General features: G+C 42.8%; 1 protein-coding gene across 1 annotated transcript in view; it reads right to left on the reverse strand.

The window, feature by feature from the left end:
* Positions 1 to 21,039, reverse strand: part of CASTOR2 (cytosolic arginine sensor for mTORC1 subunit 2) — a 131,116-nt gene that overhangs the window by 49,880 nt on the left and 60,197 nt on the right. The window contains exon 2 of the mRNA XM_049803508.1: positions 14,486 to 14,556. Coding sequence (XP_049659465.1) covers positions 14,486 to 14,556 — 71 coding nt within the window. The remainder of the gene's footprint in view (positions 1 to 14,485; positions 14,557 to 21,039) is intronic.

Below are 21,039 nucleotides of genomic sequence, written 5' to 3' on the forward strand. Positions count from 1 at the left end.
TCAGGCAGGTGCATACACCTTAAAGGTGCAGCCATTGCTCCACAAAGAGCATTGCTATTAAACCTCCTGTTCTCAAGAGTGTTTTTCTTTGGAGTTGGCGAAGTGTACTCTGCAGTCCCTTTGAACTTCATGTTTACGAGACACAGGTTGTACTTTTGAAAGCAAACCGGTTTCAGTTTGTGGTTTCCTTTCATACAACTGGGACGCAATCTGAGAAGCTGGCATGGATTGTCCTTGATTCTTGGACACATAAATACATTTCCTTGTAAAGGTACACAGAAGCCACTAAACCCAGGCACATTGTGTCATGTTGGAGTATTCACCTATGTCAAGAATTTGTTTATACAAATTCTACAAATGAATCTGGGGTGAAAATGATCTCTTCTCTGTTTAGAGCATGAAGAGACATGGTAAACATCCATCAGAGCAGGCACTCCTGTCTGCTGCAAACAGCAGAGAGCTTGTTCAAGACACTTTTATTTTTTGTTCACTGGTTGAATTGCCAAAACAGACATCCACCAGAGGCTCATCCACATGATGACCCACAAAAATCCTCATCCCACATCTCCAAAGGCTCAATTCTAACTGTTTTCTTAAAAAAAACCCAACAAACTAATTCACCAAACCTAAAACCTGGTATCGCTGAGGATTTCAGCTCTATGGCAGCAGTGCTCAAGAGATCAGGACACAACCTGCCATCTAGCTCCTGAGGATACCCTCCTCTGTTAGACCAGCCCTCAGTTATGGATGTTTTGTGTTGGTGCATGAGCTGCCGAGTTAATTCACCAACTAAGGAAAAACTTGGTTTGGTCCTGGACCGCTGAGTCCTGGCAGATGGTCTTGCCAGATATATTAAAGCTTGAAAATCCAATATACTTTTCAGTTTTAAGCTTGAGTTTAAGGACAAGTTTCTGAAAAAGAACAGCTAAATATGCTTTCACTTAATCCCCTTCTACATCTCTGAATAAATACATACACATACAAATATAGGTATATACACATACGTGCACACAGGCATTATATATATATATAAATTGGCAACTCTTAATTACGCAAGTTCAGCTACAAGTGTTTCAGTAAATAAACATCTTACCCAAGCCCAGGGAAGCAGAAGAGAAAAACAACTGTGAAATAAATACCTCACAGACACAGTTACTTCAGCAGGACTCCAGAGATTACCATTTATTTAGTGCTTACAATCTGCTCAGCAATGTGCAAGACACAAAGAAAAAGAAACCAGGCTGTTTGGGACCCTCCAAGGGCATGCCAGCCACAAGTCCAGTGCTACTGACACCTCCAGCCCTTGAGAAGTCGCCTCTCACATTTTATGAAACTCTTCAATTTCATGTACTCCAAAACCAACTGAAACAATAAATGCAGACTGTGACTGCGGAGATAGGGTTTATTCCAACTTCAGAAATTCAATAAATGTGGAAGTAGGGAAGTTGGAACTGAAGAGGGATCAGTAAGTCTTGTAAAATAAACATGAGACTATTTCGGTAGAACATGGTGATGGAAATCCCAGAAAGAGCAAACCTGAAAGAAAAGGGACAAACCTCACACAAAGCAAAACTGGGGAGGTGTTTACCACTTTTTGCCTAGATGGTATGCAGAAAGCTTGGACAGGGATTATGGAAGAAAATAAACTTGAGGTTTTATGATACTCTGAAGGAAGTTAACCACTGTAAATCCTATCTTACGCCTAAACTAGGTTCCTAGAGTCAGGATTTAGGATTAAAAAATTAGGTGATTCAAACTGGTATGTATATTTGGCAGGGGGGAGGGGGAGAGAGGGAGGTATGAACCCAAATATATTGTCATTTTTTCCATTTGTCTTCTGGGGATTAAATGTTCATATTTTAGAATGTTATTCTTCTCTATCATGAGAAAATCAACTGGATTTTTTCTGTTAAAAAAAAAAAAAGTACTATGGCTATAATATAGTTCTCAGAGATAGGATTTTAAGGGACGATATATTGTGAAACAGCTTCTGAAAAGGCAGAATTTGTCTTATAAACTTTCTCAATACTTCCCTAGTAGAATGGAATGAAAGCGAAGATCCTCTGATGGACTTTTAAGAAAAAGAGCAATAAACAGTCAGTTCTCAAAAGAGGGACTTCTGCAGCATAAACCACTCGGGGCCCCTGGCAGGACCTATGTTATTTTACATTTTTATTAAGGCTCTTCCTAAGAGTCTTGGAGACACTGGATAGTTCTTTGAGAAACATCAAGTCAGTGTTCAAAGATCTTTAAGAACTGTCGGGAGGAGAACTGCGAGTAAGACAATAGGCAACGTTAGGCTTAAATGCAAACAAACAATACCTGAAACCCGATGAAATTATCCAGGAGCAGGTTTTGAGGATCTGAAGTACAAATCCATACAGTGCACACACTGCTGTACATGCTGACAGAGGATGTCATGGAGACTGAAAGAATGAAGAAGCTTCAAAAGAATTTGAGACAACTTTGAGGTGGATTGGTATACTGATAGCTATTAAATATGGTCATGTGGATCCAACCTGTAATTTAGGAATCATTTGGTTGTTACCTGGTGGGGAACCGTAGTGGGGAAGGAAGGATACAAACTTTCTTGCTCACCTCCTATCCTTGCAAATCTTACACAGAGGACAAGCCATGGGCATTGCTCATGTAGCCACAAGCCAATCTGAGCTGACATCCCCAGTTTTTTCAAACAGATCAGCATCTCAACAGAACTGGGTAAGTCCAGATTAGTGCAGACAATAAGTTTACACTGTTAACTATACACTGCAATTGATGCAATAATCTCTCCTTCATCGTATTAACCGTCTCTGAGCAGGATATCAGTCACCTAAAAGCAAATGCAGAATCCATACCAGAAACCTTCGAAAGAGCCCTCTGGTCTGTGGTACAGGACGTGCATATAAAGACTGCTCAATTGAAAGGCAGTGGTAAACTCTGACTGCAGACTAGCAAACATCTAATTAAGGTTGCAAGACTTTTAAGTAGGCATCCGATATATCAGAACTGCGACTTTGCATCATGCTTATATAAACAGGAACTTAAAGAAAGAGCTTAAAGCTCTGCAATAATGAGGACTTGGTATAGGAACTGTCAGAATCGTGAACTCTGGGAAGGCATTAAAATAGGGAGTAAAACAGTAAAAGAAGAAAAAATAATCTATTTTCTTTTAGATTTAAGACTTCAAGGGAAGTCTAAGAATTAAAGGAGGGGAAGGACTCCCGAACAACCACTTCCTGCTATCGCAGGAGGGAATTCAGAAATCGTCAGTTTGTACAGCCCGATGCATAAAGCTTCCATAAGCACAAATCATGAGTCAGGATCTAATTAACATAACCTGATGCTAACACTCTTTCCAAATTGAATAAATGATTTGGATGAATAGTTGACTTGCATGTTTATTTCTATCACTGCCTGACTGTGTACTAAATGCATGAGCCATAAAGCCAACATATGGGCAACTCCACAGTGTAATATAAGCCCCAAGAAGCTACAATCCTGAACTACAGGTAAATCTCACGTGCCTTCTTGTTGCCTCTCAAATGCTCTGCAGCCTCAGCTGTGCAAAGCCTGTTAGTCTTGCTGTGGTGATAAAACATATTTCTGGAAGGTGGTTACAGCTGAAAGACAGATTTACTGATGACACAGTCCAAAAAGATGAGAAGCGTTTTAACCACAGGGGCAGAAGAGCGGGCATGCCTTTAGCATTATGCACGAAGTATCACAAGATAGACACATCTCTGCCAAGGGAAGCTGGAAATGCAACTCACTCGACTTTCTCATCTGTAAGCTGCATAGAAAATATTAGTGCCATGGTCAAATAAAACATTCTACCATTTTAGGCACATTGCCTAATTAGAGGCCATTGTTATCTGAGAACACTGTTTTTGCAGCTGTCAGGAAATTAAATAACCCAAGGGTAACTTGGAATTAAATGAAGCTGTACAAACACATAGCCCAGCTCTGAAATCCTGACTCTGACAAGTAGCTCCTCTGCTTTCCAAGGGACTAAACACCTAACTAGGGCACACAACTATCCTTTTCAATCAAGCTATAGGATAACACAATACTGGTCCTTCTGGGGCGGCTGATGTGGTAGTCCTTTAGAGACTGGGAACTTGCAAATCCGTATGTATGCACAGGCACTGGCTTCTCTCCACTTAAATAATCAGCACCTCCTGAGAAAAGACCTTCGGTACACGTGTCCGCTAAGAGAGCAATCAAGGACTGATAAAAGGAAATGCTTATCCAGAAACCCCTGCTTTTGTCTCAGTTTCAATCAATTACTTCTCTTGCTATCCTTGTAACTTTAAACTTTGACAGCCATCTAAAAACTAAGCTGGTTATATTTTTACAGTGACTTTTAAAAAATTAAACAAAAAGGAGGAGTGCATTTCCAATGAGATTGGCGCAGTCATATGAAATGCACAAAAATGTCCATTTAGAAAATATATTTATGGTGGCCTCCTTTCTTAGCTTCCTACTTGTGATTTCTGCTGTGAGAAACAAAACTCAGACTAATAGCAATAGTCTGAGTCTTAAGAGCAAAGAGGCGAGTTCTTGCCAGGCCAGACACTCATATAGCAATAAATGGCATTGCACAAGAAAGTCAAGTCATAATGTAGAGGTTGTTATAATGCGATAGCACACTTCCCACCTGGCTATGAGCACAGGGGGATAAGTGACTCACTACAGACTATTGGAAGGATCACTAGAAAACTGGTTTTACAGTAGTGTCTTATAACAGATATTCAAGTCTTTGGAATACAGTGGTAAATAAGTCTGATTTTGAAGTGCAGACAAGTAGATGGCAATTTGGGATTGTAGTTAAGGCAAAACCTGATCCGTCCCGCAAAGCGTGTATGTGACTTGAAACAAGTCATTCCGTCTCCTTTTTATCAGTTTCCTCATATGTGGGAGAAAAAAATTCTTACCTCACAGGGGTATCATAAAACAGGAAGTATGAATACACTCCAAAAACAAAGCATCATTATTATGTTTGGCTAAAAATGTGGAACATGGTAAGGTGGATTCCAAAAATAATCATTATGTCCACTCTCACTGGAGAACCGTGTTAGGAAGACAAATCCAGGTTAGGCTCCAGTCTGCTCTCAGGAAATCAGGCTGCTCTCTTCCTTCCTCTTCATGGGATAATGCGCCACTAATAACGAGCAAACCTAGAAAATCAAAACCAGATCCAAGCTCCAAAAGCTGGTGTTTGCTCACGAGAAGGAAGAAGGGTGCAGAAATTGGCTTTTTTTTTTTTTTTTTTTTTTTAAGTGATAAGCAATGAAGATTAAAAGTTTGGCTCAAGTTGTGTTCAGAGCATGGATATGGGCGTATCTGCCCTGCACAGGATTGCCTCCTGAGTGCAATGACTTTGATGTCCTCTCTGTGCCATGATCAAGAGCTGAGTCCTTCCCAACTTCTGAACCACAGCTTTTTGCTCCCAGCCAGGAAAGCATTATTGCTCACGGCCAGCCTCTCCTCGCCCACTTGCTGCTTCATGAGCGAATGGGCTCCACAGTCTGAAAGAACTGAGGATTTTGTCTCTGGTAATCAGGGGACAGGAACTGCAGAAATCAGCAGATTTCCCACTTCCTGACAAAACTTTCCCTGTGTTTCAAAAACTCTTGGCAAAGGCTTTGCTCGCAGAATCTGCAAGCCGGGGGGTGGGGAGGACCTAGCCCAGACAGTAGAAGGCAACGCTGACGGCTCAGATTACTGCTGGCAAGGGGACGCAGGCAACATGCTTCACTGAAAAACAAAAAACACCGAAATAAAAGAAGACAAAAAAAAAAAACAAACCCTGATGCAATTGGACTCACATTTCCAATTCCTTTTGTATTTTCAGACAAAATAGCACAAGGAATCCTTCTTTTCTTCTTCCTTTTTTGAAAATCCCATTTCAGACAATATTTCACTGGACCGACAGAGCAGAGCAAATAATTACATTTCAAACAAGACTTGAAGATGGAGCCACTAAATTCCTAACTGTTGTATGACTGTAACCTTGAGGTTATGAGACTTAATCCTGTGCAAGACTGAATACTATGATACAAGATTTTAAAAAGATTATGCAACTTTTTTCACAAAAGGTTATTTTTTCCACCATAATCTCCAATCTGTTCTACTGCAGAGATGATTTATCCAGTAGGTCTGCAAGTATACCCAAGTCTGCAAGAATCCTGTGGGACAGAAGCTATGTCAATTATTATTTATCGTGGCCCTTGCCTGTTACATTATCAAAGCATTTCCACATGTTTACTAATTAATCTCTATAAGGCCTGTTATGAGGTGATTTAATAGGATTATCCCTATTTTTCAGATGAGGAAACTGAGACACAATGAGAGACTTGTCCAAGGTCAACCAGAAAAGCCTGCAGCAGACCTGGGAACTTCTTCACGCCGCTCTGATTCCCTGTCCCTTCACCTTGCAATTGCAGCAGCTCACTTGGGAAAGGCTCGTTTGCCCAACAGGCAGCCCTTCCACAAACCCAAAAGAGACCTTCTGTGACTGTCAGGCCAAAAGCCTGAAGATGATAGTTGGCCAGGGTGTCACCATCAGCTTAACGCTGCATGCAGAGGAAAAAACCATCCTCTCTTTGTTTTAACTACACAAGAATTACCTCAAAGCATCAAGCCTCTCCTCATTCCACTCCAGAGAGAACTGTTAGCTTGGAGTCAAACACATGCATCACTCAGCGTTTCCAGAGTTAGATACAAGGAATTCAACTGATTCTAGTGAAAACCAAACAACTAGACGCGTTGCACTGGGATTATGAGAGCTACCCTTGATCCATCATTACCTCTGGAGACTTTGTACCAAGACTGGCAGAAAGCTGGAAAAGACTGATCTCGCTGCACCAGGAGAAAATGAAGTTGGTGAAATTTTGGGGCAAAAAACTTGCCCCCTCTGCCTGAGAGCCTCTGTCTAGGTACAGACAGGATGTAAGGTTGTTTGGCTTTCCCTCCTCACTTGACCAGGAGGATTCTCCAAGCCTGCCAGGGACAGAAATCTTCTCACCTTCACGAATGACTGCTGATCCCTGGGAAACCTGAGGCATGGAGGCCTCCATCTCCTGCACCAAAGAGGAAATCTGGCAAATCTGCTCGGAGACCAACCCTGGGGAGTGCCGGCGCTGGCATTTTACAAGGGATTACCACGAAAGAAATGTTTTCTCTGACTGCAGGTGATGAAAGACTGTTTTTTTGGAAGGTTGTTGTAGTCTCACCAGTTTTAGACTATAGTCACAGCATTTATGGGATGCCAAGGTGGAGGAAATCCACTTCCTCATCAGGTCACGAACTTGAGAAAAGTATGGCTTGAAACCTAAAAGTAGGTTCACAACTAGCAAAGTTTGGGAACTGAGGGTTGAATGCTTTCAGCCCTGGGAAAGGGGGTTCATGTCTCTGCTCTATCACCGATCTCTCAGGTCTCCCTGTGCTTTAGTTCTCAGCCTTTGATGGGGGTAACAGCACTTCCTCATCTCTCACAGGGTGCTCCATATAAAATTCACTTAAAAAGCAGGGAGAGATCACAAATTACAGTCCTACCAGCACTTACAATATACAAATACTTCAAAAGGTCTCAGAGCGCATATTCAGACTTGTCCCTTCCTTGCCATGGGGTGCACAGAGAGCTACCCTGGCATGCCTCCACCAGCCTGGCAGACTGTGGTTAGCTCCAGATACAGGCAAACAATGAAAGCCACCAACTCCCCTTAAGCCCTGCCTTAAAAAAAACAAACAGAAATGCACCGGTGGAACAGCAGGCAGATGGTCAAATGCTCTCCAGTGAAACAAATAAACAGGGCTGCTACTTCTCTGTAGAGCTGCATCTTGCTTTTAGAGACCAACCTAAAATGTCAGTGAATCGTTCCATCAGCCAGAAAAGCTTTTTTAGGTCCTGCATTTATGAAAGCGGGTTGATACGAGTGAGCCGTGGTATCTATCTGCTCATCTATCTCAGACGTTGGAAAGCGCTAGGAAGCAGCCAAGACGTAATAAATTTAAAGGAGGAAATCATGGCCAGTCAAATGGTTCAGGAAGAAATGTCTGGGCTTTCTCATCACAGGCTGTGAAACAAAAATAGGTTATCGATACACACCCATCTGCTGGAGGAAACAGTGAAAAATATGTACGTTTTATGCAGTATTTCTTTAAATAGGAGCAAACAGAGAAACTGGACCAAAAGACTTTACGTGGCAGGTTACAAACATAAGGACTAATATGTGCTATCAAGATTTGCAAATCCACTTACACATGAGCTCTAAGGAGAAGCTGAAGCGCTCCTTTCCCCAGGTGACACAAACCAGACCTTGGAATCCTTCCCTCCCTTCCCCCAAAAGCTTTAACCGGCAAACCCTACCACCTCTTGGGAGAGGGCATGTAATCACAGCCCCCCAACATGTTTATTGATCTATATCAGCATATATGCATTGCAGCAAAAACCTTCCCAACAAAGCACATATTTCTAATTAGCCAGTAGTCAAATCCCCGTGTTTTTAATTTGAATTTAGGTCATTAATACCACATTACTTAAAAAACCTGAAAACCACAGACACAGTGTAGTCTGGCCAATACACAGATCCAAAAGAGAGCGATTGTGCACGTGTTTAATAGAGAAAAACATCTTCTGCCTAGCAACCAGCAGGCTCTCCTGGCGGTCCCGGGGAAGGAATTCAGCGCTATAAATGTCAGCAAGCAAATTAAGCCACTGTGCCTGAGATACAAAGGCCTAGTCACTGGGCAATAAAAAATTAAAGGAGAAATAGTTATAGAAGAAATATTCAAAAAACCCAGATGCATCTATTAGCTTGCTTCCCTCTGTATCTTTAAATAAAGTTACAGATTGCTCCCAGCTAGATGGGTTCTGTGCTTGCACTTATTTATAAGCTGATTTCTTGCCCATTTTATATACAGGATGAGAGAGAGGACACTGAAAGCAATTTACCATTTTGATGTTATTGAAAAAGGGACTCAATGTGGTACTAAAGCATATGATGGTCCTGAATCCAAGGTCAGATAGGGAACAGGTTGTCTGAGAATGATGGTTATCAAAACAAAGCACTGCCAGCAAGAGGGCTTTTTTTCTTTCTATCCTTTCTTTTTATTAGAATGAGGTCAACATTTTATGAATTCTGACAAAATCTCTCTGCCTAGTTGAGATTTTCCAAATAGTTCCATTATTCTTAATGTACCGGGCAATTTATTGTAAGGTATGAACTAAGATTAGGAGCTGCCTCATTCTGGAAACTGTAAATGCATGGATTTCTGGCCTTAGAGAAGTTACTAGCCATATTAAGCAGCCAAAGAAGGTTAAAAGGAGGACTGTCACCTCCATCTTGCAGATGAACCTCGGTGTGTGGGGAGACAGAGTCTTGCTCTATGTTCACACAGGGGATCTGCACCAGAGAAGGAGATGTTTCCCACCACTGCTTCAGTACTGAAATCAAATTGCCTTTCCACTCTATTTCCAATCCAGAAGAGATCAGTCAGGACCTAAGGTCTGCTGACTGCACGGGCCTACATGAAACAGTCTTGCCAGTTCTAGAAGAAAGACCACCAGAGTACAGGAATGTGATGTATTCCCCTTACCCACCCACAATTTCCCTGAAACTAGAATATGCATGTTTACCAACTTGGAAATCACAAAGATTCACTCCTCACTTGACCCCAGCATTTAATTTCTTTCCCCCTTTTCTGATACCTTTTAAGTTCATTGCCTACAGAGAAAGATTACGTGCAAGGGACACCAACCAAGTGCCAAGGCTGGGAAGGCAGTGATCTCACCTTGAAAATGGTAGCAACATGTTGCTTTACAATCGTCCATCTTCAGGATGGATTCACCTGGGTGACAGACTGTCACAGTCCCTATTTATGCAGATGTTGATGGAGCAACTCAACAGCTGCCAAGGTCACAGAGGCAGCTAGGTTGGGGCAGCAACAGGCTAGGGGTTTTGTCCCCCGTGGAGAAAGAAGCCTTCAAACTCCATTCACTGCCCTGTAAGAGGTCTCAAAAAGGGAGACTCCTCTTTCCATCATAAATGGGGCAGAAACTCAAAAAGTAGAACTTGTTGCCTTCTAGGTGCAAAGAGACTACCTTGCCATAGGAGAGATAGTACAGAGGAGCTCCTCTTCCCCTAGCACATAGCCAGGTCCCAGTGGTGGTGATTCTGGGAAGGTCCTTACCAAACAGTTTGGCATCATTTCAACTGGATGCAGGAGATACTGAAACAAAGAAATACCTGAGGGTAAACTGTAGCCATCTCTCACCTCCATCCAATTGGACCAACTTATATAGATGACACTGGATGGGCTCTTTCCTTCATTAAGCTTGTAGAGAATAAAGGTGGCTGAGGGAGGGCATTAGTTCTCCATTTCACACTGTGCTGTTCAGTTAGAGAAGTGCTATAAAATGGGAGGCTAGAGAGATGGCATTTCATTGAAAGCTACCCAAGCAGAGCTATCACTAAACCTAGTAGTGGACTTCCAAGAGAAAAAAGGATGAATAGGACTGCAGACAAACCAGCCGAAGAAACCAGGAACAGAAAAGGGACAATCAAAACAAGACAAACACCCAAACTGCCCGTTTACCTCCAATAAAAGGCTCTCTGGATATATGGTACAGAAACTGCGATGCGACAGCTGTTGGGAGTGCCACTGGAGGAACGTTGCTACCCCCAAACCCCATTATTTTATTCAGATGGCATCTCCAGGACAGGACTGTAATGTCAGCAACTGCTTCCACGCACAGGCAGCTCCTGCTTTCAGCCAAACCTTGGGAAAAAAGCAAACCAAACTCAAACAAGCATTCCTATATTTCAGGGAGCAGCAGCCACTTGACTTTTCTGCCACGCGCTGGCTGCACAGCAGGTGATAAATGCAAGGGTTTTACATGGCTGTACAAGCACCCCAGTAGCTGAGACACTTGTCTTCAAATAGGAGGGCCCATGGCCAAACCCTTCTGCTAATTCATCTCAGTATCAGCCAGGAAAAGAGCTTTCTGTGCACTGTCCCCCCATGTTATTTGCTGAATAAAATTCTTCCTCATTAACAGGCCAAAGCCCAAGAAACAGCCACTGGAACAAACAAGGTTCTGTGCAGATATAATCCCCACCTCACCACTGGGGAATTAAAGCAAAGAATTAGGCTGTAGCCGTTCCCTTCCAGCATGATGAATGCTTAAGCAGGTTATGGCTTTTCACTGCAGACGTTTTCTGGGGAGAAGAAATAATGACTTCTTTACCAGCCCGACTCACTTGCTACTCTCAGGGAAACAAGCCTGAGGATTATTTTTTGACAAAACAGTTAAGAATGATTACTGCGTGTCAGTATGTTTGAAGTGTTAACCCCCAGAACTGCTGAAAGTATTTCTCCAGCTTGTTCTTTTCCCTTCAGTGCTGTTTGTGATATGCAGGAGAAGGGGCCTTGCTAACATGAGAGATGCCAGCTAACAGGACAATCTTCTCACTGCTGCAGCAGCAAAAATTCATACAGGTGCCTGAGCAAGAAAGGTCTTGATTTTCCACACACAAAAGCCTGCCCTTCAGAGACTTACATCGAGTTTATTAAGCACTGCAAGAACAAAAGTTACCTGGAGAGGGGGGGAGGAGGAAAAAAAAAAAAAAAAAAGTCACTTGCTGCTGCTTGCTGCTGGACTTGCTACCTAAACTGCTCACCAAAGGTAAAGATTTACCCTGTAATTCCTGAGCTGAACCTGACACTTTGCTAGTCAGGTCAAGATGCACTTGAGGGAGACGTGATTGGTGCTATTTTGCAAGAAGGTGGGATGCTGCAGTTCGTATAGATTTTGATCATGTTCAAGCCCCTGGGCTGATTACACGCTATAAAAAGGCCAAGTGAGACTCCTCCTCCCGAGACATTTATAGCCAGACTGTGAGGGGAAGCAAGGAGTGAAGCAGAGCCCTTTTGCTGTTACAAAGCATCCTAGATCCTGAATTTCTCCAGATCGTGAAAACCTCACGGCATATGGAAACGAGGAACAGGGATGGAGCAACAGTGGAGACTGTGGTCAGGGTTAACCCTGAGAAGAAGCTTTGGATGTGGTGGTGACAATTCAGAAAGAGGAGCATGGGCTGGACACAACCCCAAAGGGCATGGGCGTTGTGTTCGGAGAATTAGCAGGATGCAGAGTATACAAGTCTTGCCAGCAGATCATCACTTGCTAGCAAAAAGCAAAGAAAAGGTGATGAAGCTGCCAGCTCTGTGACACTACTACCCATGCTGGGTTATGCGCCTGGCTTCCACACCATACCGTAGTAGAGGATGGCCTTAGCATGCTCCTTCCTTCCCCTGTGCTGTCTGGAAGGTGATCTTTTCTCCTGCAAAGCCCTGCTTTAACACCCCAACTGCACGCGGCGTATTTGAAAAAAAAAGGATGTTATATGCTGCCAATACTATAGCCCAACAGAAGCTACGTGGGTACTGTAACTATCAGCAGTAAATTCATGTGCCTATGAGAGCCAAGGTAACAAAGTCAAAAGGGTCCAAGCAGAGAGGTCTGCCGCTTTGAAGTGCGGCAGCACTGTCTGGTTCACAGAGATAACCTGGGGCAGCAGTGGGACATGCAGCTCCTCGAGGACGCTGGTCTGGATAGACATGGGATTTGCTCCAAGTACAACCGGTGGCGCACACAGTGCAACACAATCTCCCGCTACTGATGAGCAAAACCACTGCTTGAGCTTATCTTTGTTTCAAGCTGGAATAATTTCCAGAGAGACAAATAGCGTGGCTGCTAGAGGCTGTACAGGGGTGGTTGCAGTCCAAACTTGCCACCAGTGATTGAATTGAAGAATATGCCTTGTGCCAACTGGGCAGAGAAATGAGTGCCATGGATGTCACAGACACAGATGTGATGCTGGAGATGAGCATGCCCCTAGCATGGCAAATCTGCAGGGACAGCACGGTTCAGTGATGCAGACTCCCTCCTGAGAATGGGACTCTCCAGGTTTCTTGCTCTGCCACGTGCTGTGGCCCTTGGGAAAAAAAACCCAACCCCTTTCTCCTCCTTTGGTGACTTCTCTCTTAAAATGAAACTCTTAGAGGGAGGCTTTGCATCCTACTATTACGACGAAACCGAATTTGAATCAATTTCCCCCAGCTGCCACCAATAATAAAAAAGCTGATACTACCGATAGTAGTAATGAAATTTTTGTGCATACTCCCCCTGAACAAATGCAACAAGGGACATTCTGGCAGGAGAACTGTTATGTCACCTCCTCTTTTAGGAGCCAAAGCAGAACACGTGACATACACTTTCAATCAAACCATACAACTCCCAGATTACAAACAGCAATAGCTGTAAAGATTCATTCACCTATTCTCAACCTAGTGATTATTTTATGAAAATGTTCAGCCACCATTGTAGTGTTCTAAAATGTAATCATTTGTTCTGTTATAGGTTTATGAGTACTCCTGAAACAGAAAGGGGAATAATTCAGCAATGCTACTGAACTTTGACTCTGTACTAAATAAAGATGGTATAGTTTCTAATTTTCTCCGTAGGATTTGGATATTACAAACCCATTTAATATTACAGTGTCACAAGTAGTTACTTGACAGTTAATTCCTATTCAGGAATGAAATCCTTTTTTTTCATATTTTAATGAATTTTCTCCAAATCAGTAAAATGTGTAGACTTTTAATTCCAACCACAGAAAGCAGTGACTGAACAAAAATAATAATAGCTGCACGACACTTCCTCATTCTACTACCTCAATAACACTGCTACAAACAAAACCTCCCCACATGATAAATGTTATTACAAACTATTTCCATCAGCAAAGCCAAACCATTCTCTCCATCACCACTCGCCCAACACCAAGCGTCTGCAGCTCCCAAGCACATGCCAACCACCTTCTTTGACACGCAGCCGACTCCACCTTTGACACAGGCTGAGAGAGACCTTCAGCCACCACGTGCAAAGATGGCACATTCAGTACGGAGAGAGCTGGGTGTAATAAAGGGGGATAAATCACAGCTTTCAGTGATGAGCCAAAGGAGCTGATTCACAACTCCACAGAATTGTGATGGTTGTGGGGATGATACGAACTACTCATCTTCAAGTGCTCCTTTTAAAGAGAGAGGTTGGATGAACCAGCTGGAGACGCAAGATGTGGTGTGCTTGTGGAGGCTTGGGGACAAAGGCCAGCTCATTTTAATACAACGATATGCAGATGGTTTTGCTTTTTCAAATACACTTAAGCTGCTCTTTAAGACTTGTGTGTGCTCTTTTCCCGGCATTAAAATATATTCATATTCCATGTGTGAAACGCCTTGTACAGCTCAGCAGCAGAGACAGCGTCCTTAAGTGATCAAAGCACCTTTCATAGCTGTACTACTAGCACTGACAAACACACCCGTTTTACAAACACTTTGGTTTGTAATCTCAGCGAGAGGTGACACATTTTCCTCCTCCACCCCCCGGCTGGATACTGAAGTGGCACACGTTGACACTTACCTAGGAAGCCCTCTTCATCCACAATGATGGTGTAGTCCTCTGGGGTTTCAGTGAGGCTGAAGAACTTGCACCTGGGAAAGGCAAACAGCAGGAGAACATGATGAGCCAAGGGACTGAGCAAAGCCTGGTCTTCCACCTAAAACGGAGGTCCTTTCCCACCCAAGCTGTGTTGGAGGAGAGGCACGGTCTGGTGTTTATGGAAAGGCCTGAGGCATTAACAGACCTGGATTTTATCCCTGGCTCAGCCACTCGCACTACGTGACCCACATTCCCTGCTGCCTGCCTGTGCACAACGGAGCTGGTAAAACACTTATTATTTTTATGACTTAGTTACTTTTCTTAATTACCATATCCCTTAAGGCTTCCCGACACAGCCCAGGACCTGTTGTATTGCACTGACACAGAGCAAAAGGCTTTGCTCACCAACTGGTCACTGCAATGCCCTGCAAAAGCCTCCCATGGTTCACACACGCACCCATCTTCCCTACTTGGCCACTGAAGTTTCTTCCCTTGTCAAGGTTTGACACCTAATCTCTCAACCAAGCCCCAGTATCTCTTCTTGCTGCTTCAGACCCTTTTCCCACCAGCAGACAGCATCCCAGTTCCCTTTGCTGGTCCTTGCCCCTTCCCTCAGTAGCTGCCTCCCTTCCCTGGGGAGCTCCAGGTGAAGAGACAAGTGGTAGTGGCCATCGAGCACGTGAACACAAGGTCGAGCCTCCCTCCTCCTCAATCTCCTATTGCCTCTGTTCTGCTCTGTGCTCATCTTTTGACACCGCAGGCCACAGGCGGCACAGCCTCGCCATCTCACTGAGCACTGAGCACAATGTCACCTCTAGCATGAGATACAAACCAAATGTGACACGGGATTCTACCACTTTAGACACACAAACAAAAAAAAGCCTCAGCCTTAAGGTTTAACACCGCATACAGCTAGAAATTTTTTTCCCCTGACACACCAATGTATGCTCTACTAAAAAACCCCCACAAACAGCCCCATAAACTTTCTCCAGCTTCTATCCAGTTGGTCCCCCAGCAATGGCAGAAAGGTTTGCACAACATTTTGCAAGCTCATGTTCATCTTCAGCAGAGCAGGCACTTGTCGAACATCAGCACAGTGCTGGCTGGCATCCCTGACCCACAAGGGCTCCGAGCCTTTCCAGGAGCATGCCAGAGCACATGGACTGTGTTTGCTGCCCAAGCCACAAGAGAAATTTTTCCCTCTGGGAAACTAAAGTGGGTGCAACAGGAAGAGCCTGTGTCTATAAGGACCAAAGAGCAGGATTTCACAGTTACACTGTAATACTATCAGATTTGTCTGAGGCAACCTACAGAAAATAATTTAAATACTGGAAAAAGAAAGATTGTTCTTAAGGCCCCCAAATTTCACAGCGTGTTCACAGTATAGTGCCCGCATGGAGCACAGTTCAGCAGGACTTGGCAACCAGGGACTACCAGGGCTTCTCAGCACTGCTGCGCATCTGTGTCCCAAAGTCTCCAGGGCTTCTGAAAGCCAGGAACCCCACGCTGGTGACTCAAGACATCAAAAAATGGAAGCATTCTCTTGATTAGAGAATTATACTAAAAACTGGCTTGAGCATTCTTTTGACTGACTGAGAAGAACAAAGATTGCAGCTATCCCCTGCAAAAACAACAGGGAGAAAAATGAGATGGCTGCTGCCCTCCCCCTCACCTCATCAGAAAAACTAGAAGAAACAACACGCAGCTCTGTTAGCGATCTGCCATGTAACCAACAGGATTCCATGTAAATGGAAAGTATTAGACAACCTGCCTTTAGAGGCTTGTCCTGTTTTCCTGGAAGCATCCGTCACGACAATCAAGCATGACACTCTCCCTCCTAGCACAGACATATCACTATAAAATACGGAAGTGGCCCCACCACAATAGAAACCACAACTTAATTATTTTGTGTCATTGGTAATAGTAAATGTGGCTGTCACAGTAGCTAACTTGACTCTTTCCAGGAATAGTGCCAAAGAAGCAGAAAACAGTAGCAGCCCAAATTTTTCACTCACTTCTTAACCGCACAGGGATGCTACCTGTGCGAGGGATGATCCAAACTGGGTAAAAAGGACTGCTGGGATGCTGCTCCAGGTAGGTCCCAGGAGGTACAAGTACTTATTTTTTAGTGGATGAATTCCCTGGAGAAGTTACTGAAATAAAATTCTTTGCTACTACTACCCGACTGAGCCACATGCATGCTGACTAGGGAGAAGCTAGTGGTCTTAAAAGAGGATATGTTAATATTAAAAAAAAAAAAAAAAAAAAAAAAAAATCTTTTCTGATCTGCAATGGCATTTATGGAGGAATTTTGTTCCAGAACAGTAATACACGTCTGTGCGCACACACTGACCCCAGCAGAAAAAGTGATTGTGACAGATGCCATTTTCTTAGCACGCATCTAAAAGTGATGATATTTAAGGGATATGTACAGATGAAATCCCGTAATTGCTGGCTCAGAATGCATGTCAAAACCTCACATCTTCATATACCATCTCAAAGCCTAATTCCCACCTCACTGCAATTCTGTAAAAGGTCAGCAGCATAGAGCTGTCTGAATTTAAAAGCAAAGTCTTTTTACCAGCACAGAGACGACCAGTGGTTCTTGTGGTATACATTCACTTTGTTTAGGCCAGTGATGCATTCTTTTTCCCAAGGAAAATCTAAAAGTGAAAAATTGGAATTGCAAACATTTTGTGATAAAATACGGCATGGAAAATTTTCGTACCATCGCATGCTGCCAAAACTCAAGTCCTCACACTAAAACCTGTGCCTCAGCACAGATACTTTAAGATCTACTTCCACTGTGACTGCAACTCAAAAATTGTGTCTTGAATCATCAATGACAGAAGGAACCCAATGTCATATTTCTCTCCTGCACTATACTACACATGCCTCTTCCATTCAAGTTATTCCAGTAATTTCTTTCCTCTTACACCAGTTCTCGATAAGCTGAAAGCCAACAGCGTCTTCTATTATCACACCAAAGCCAAGAAAGGAAAAGAATTACCCTTTAATCACTTTGAGACATCAGGCAAACAGTATTTCTCTAAGTACATGTGGAAAGCATATACGTAAGAAGACAATATTTTTAGTTTTTCTAATAGCCAAGCCTTGGACAGATTCTTCTGGATTTCTGCCTTCTTCATGTTTCAGCACATTTCCACTTCAGCACTGTTGCTGACTTCGACTGCCTGACAACATATGTCTTTTTCTGGCAACGCAGCAAATGTAGACCAATCTATTATTAGATTAGATCTTTGAAACTGCAAAGCTTACACTGTGTATGGAAGTAATACCCAAGCTTGCAGAGAGCAGGAAAGCGTCTGTAGGATGCAGCAACAGCATCACTTCAGTTTGCAAACAGCACTCAAGTCTCCACGGGAGAAGCAAGCGGGCAGGAAAGCGTACTGGCTGGCCTCACTTACAGGTCCGCACCAGAAGTGTCTCCTTAAGACACGCAGTCCCCAGGCCTGCCTAGATCACAAGGGCGATAATACTGGAATGAATGCCGCTTCCATTGGTTCTGGGTCACACACAAAGCACACATTTGTGGGAATACTGCTATGGGTCATTTGAAAGTTCAGCACAGACGATGGTCTTTAAGGAAGCCACAAGTCCTATCTTCTCCTTTATAAGGAAACTACTTAGTTAATTGTTGCCTCGGCAGGGTAGTGTTGCAGAGCTGTTTGTTCTATGGAAAAGATCTTTCCCAGAAGCAGGTGGGCAGCTGGCCTCCCCACATGTCAGAAACCATGGCCAAATGCCATTCAAAAGCAACATAATGCCTAAAAGGCATTCAAATGCAAAGTCTGGAGGTAACCCAAAAGTTTGCAAAGAAGCAGTTGAACTGAATGGGAATTAAGCAGCAGCAGCAAGTTGATCTGAGTGAATATGAAAAACATAATTTGTTGGGTTTTATTCCAGGCTGTCTTCTCATTTTGGATGAGAAGAGATTTGTATGCTTCACTCTGTACATTATCATGATAATCTATATTCTTAGTACAGAAAGACAGTCTCATGCTAATCATCTAATTCTTGGTGATCTTAACTTCTTTGCCGTTTATAAATAATGACAAGAGGAGGATTCTAGTACGACATATTGTGAAATGTATTTAGGAAAGCAGTAAAGAACACTTGTGCTGTTAATGCGTTTTGACATATTTGTGTAGCATGTTATGTACTTTACACCATCTAATTACAAGACTATACAGTCAAATGATGCTGAAAATTACAAACAGTGAAATGGTTGGTGTTTTCTAAACAGCATATTTGTTTGTTAGCCAAAACACTTTGCCATCTTTTTGGTGAGACTGATAAAACAGAGCTTCGCTGAACTCCAAAGACAAAAAGAAGCCCCTTGCAATAGGTGTCAGTTGACTTTCCACTCAACGCTCAGATCAGAAAGCAGGGTGTTTAACTTTCTTACAGGAACTTAGTTCTGCAGCCTGATACTAGAAGACTGCTACCCTATTAAAAGGAGCATTATTGTTCGTATGAGATGTTTAAACAAACTCCGCACTACTGCCCCTACCAAGGGAAACACTAAAGATGTCGCAGCACTCTTAGAAACGGTCAAAGGACAACAGCAACATTCCTTCCAGTCATTAGCTGTGCTCAGATCTGGGATGGAGACATTAGCAAATACAATCAGGGACTGCCTACAGAGTAACTGTGATAGCAGAGTTCGGTTCATTACAGAAAGTTAATCATTTTCAAAAACAACACAGAACAAAACTAACAGATTTGTGGCCAAGGAAAGCAAGTACTCACGAACAGACATAAATTCAGGGAAGTTCTACAGCCTGTGCTATGCCAAAACTTCTAACATGATAACCATGATGGTCTTGTCTAATCCATAATAATAATGCCAGTTCAAGCAACAGATTACATTGTGTAAAGTTAAAAGGGGGGACCTTCAGTCAACCCCTCTCCTTGCTACTTTTGCGTAGCTGGGGAAGTTATCTAAGCCTTTATTTAGACTTTGAGACAACTGGGAACAGAATAATAGAAAAATGATTGGCACCCGGAAGGAACCGAAATCAAGACAAAACACAAAAAGCATGACCTGCAATACAGAAAACAAACAAACAAATAAATAAATGTGGATGTGCTGAAGAAGATACTGATCTTAAATACAGCTTACTGGATAAAGCCAGGACACATGGCAAAAATAAACAAGGATTATAAAAAAAAAGGTCAACTGGGTGTCTACCATATTGGCCTTCATTAAACCGATATCAAACTGTGGTTCATGTCTTTATCGGAACAGTTCCATGTGGTCTGGACTACAAGAGCTCATGCAAATCAAATTACTGCTGCAAATTAAAGATTAGCAGTAGCTTGAAACAATACCAACCAGTAATTCTGATACGATTTCTATTTTTCTGGAGTCAGACTTCGTCAGTCCAGACTTCCCAAACTGCAGATGAAACAAATCTACAATATTCAAGAGTTATCCTGCAACATAACCAAAAGAGATATTTTTTTGGTTCTATAAACACACACTTGGGAGTTTATTTTTTATGACTAGCAAAGCCCAAGTCACGATGCTTTCACTAGTCAAAGCACAGCAGCTGCAATATTCTTTCTAAAACTGTTACTTGGGATACTAAAACATATCTTTCCTTCATTTGTCATGACAACATTTCTTTAATACTTCCTAAAAAAACAATTAGAAAGCAACATGCAACTTGGCTGGTTTATTTTTCCCCCTTCAACAGACTTCCACCAGCGTATTTAGGAAGATGCTGTAAGAAAATCTGTTTTATCTTGACTTATGTGTAGAAATAAATTCTTGCCAAATGTGAAGAGAGAAGCCAAAACTACACTGAAGTAGTAGTAAGAAAATACACCACATGAAGAAACTAAGGCATGCTACATGCTGGAATGGAGTGGAAAGCTCAGCTTACTGAAGGAAACTACATAAGGGAGATGAAAAGGTCTGAGTCCACCCAAGTACAGCCCCCTCCTTAAGCCGCTCCATCTGATCAATGCGAACGACGGCGGTTTCCCAATCCTAGCAGAACTGCCAACCAACAAAGAGTCTGTGGTGCTTAGTAGAGATGTACTGCAGGAACCATAAATGCAGCTTAAGACCACGCAAGTGTTACTGCGCTCATCTGTTATTTGTCCATTGAAGGAGCTAAATACAGAGATATTTTTTTTTGTGAACTCAGTGAGAACAATACACAAACCAACAACTTAAGGTGTGGATATACTGAAGTTAACGTATCTTCTATACCCAAGACTTGTCCCGAGCATGAATCTGTAGAATAATTTACTGACCTGATGTAATTAAAAAGTTATTCTTAGCACAGATTTTTCTTCCCGGGTCATAAATTATTTCAAGTGAGCCCTGCTGTGCAATTTTTACTTGGAACGTCACGACTCACCACCTATATTAGTGAATGGGGCTGAACCAAAAACCTGGATCTGAACTTTACTGCTCTGGCTGGTGCCCAGATGATGCAAGTGCCAAGTGCTTGGCAGGAGTCCTTCCATCCACACACTGAGAAAAGTCACCCAGTTACCTC

Source organism: Accipiter gentilis, chromosome 6 (genome assembly GCF_929443795.1).
Source record: "Accipiter gentilis chromosome 6, bAccGen1.1, whole genome shotgun sequence".
NCBI lineage: Eukaryota > Metazoa > Chordata > Aves > Accipitriformes > Accipitridae > Astur > Astur gentilis.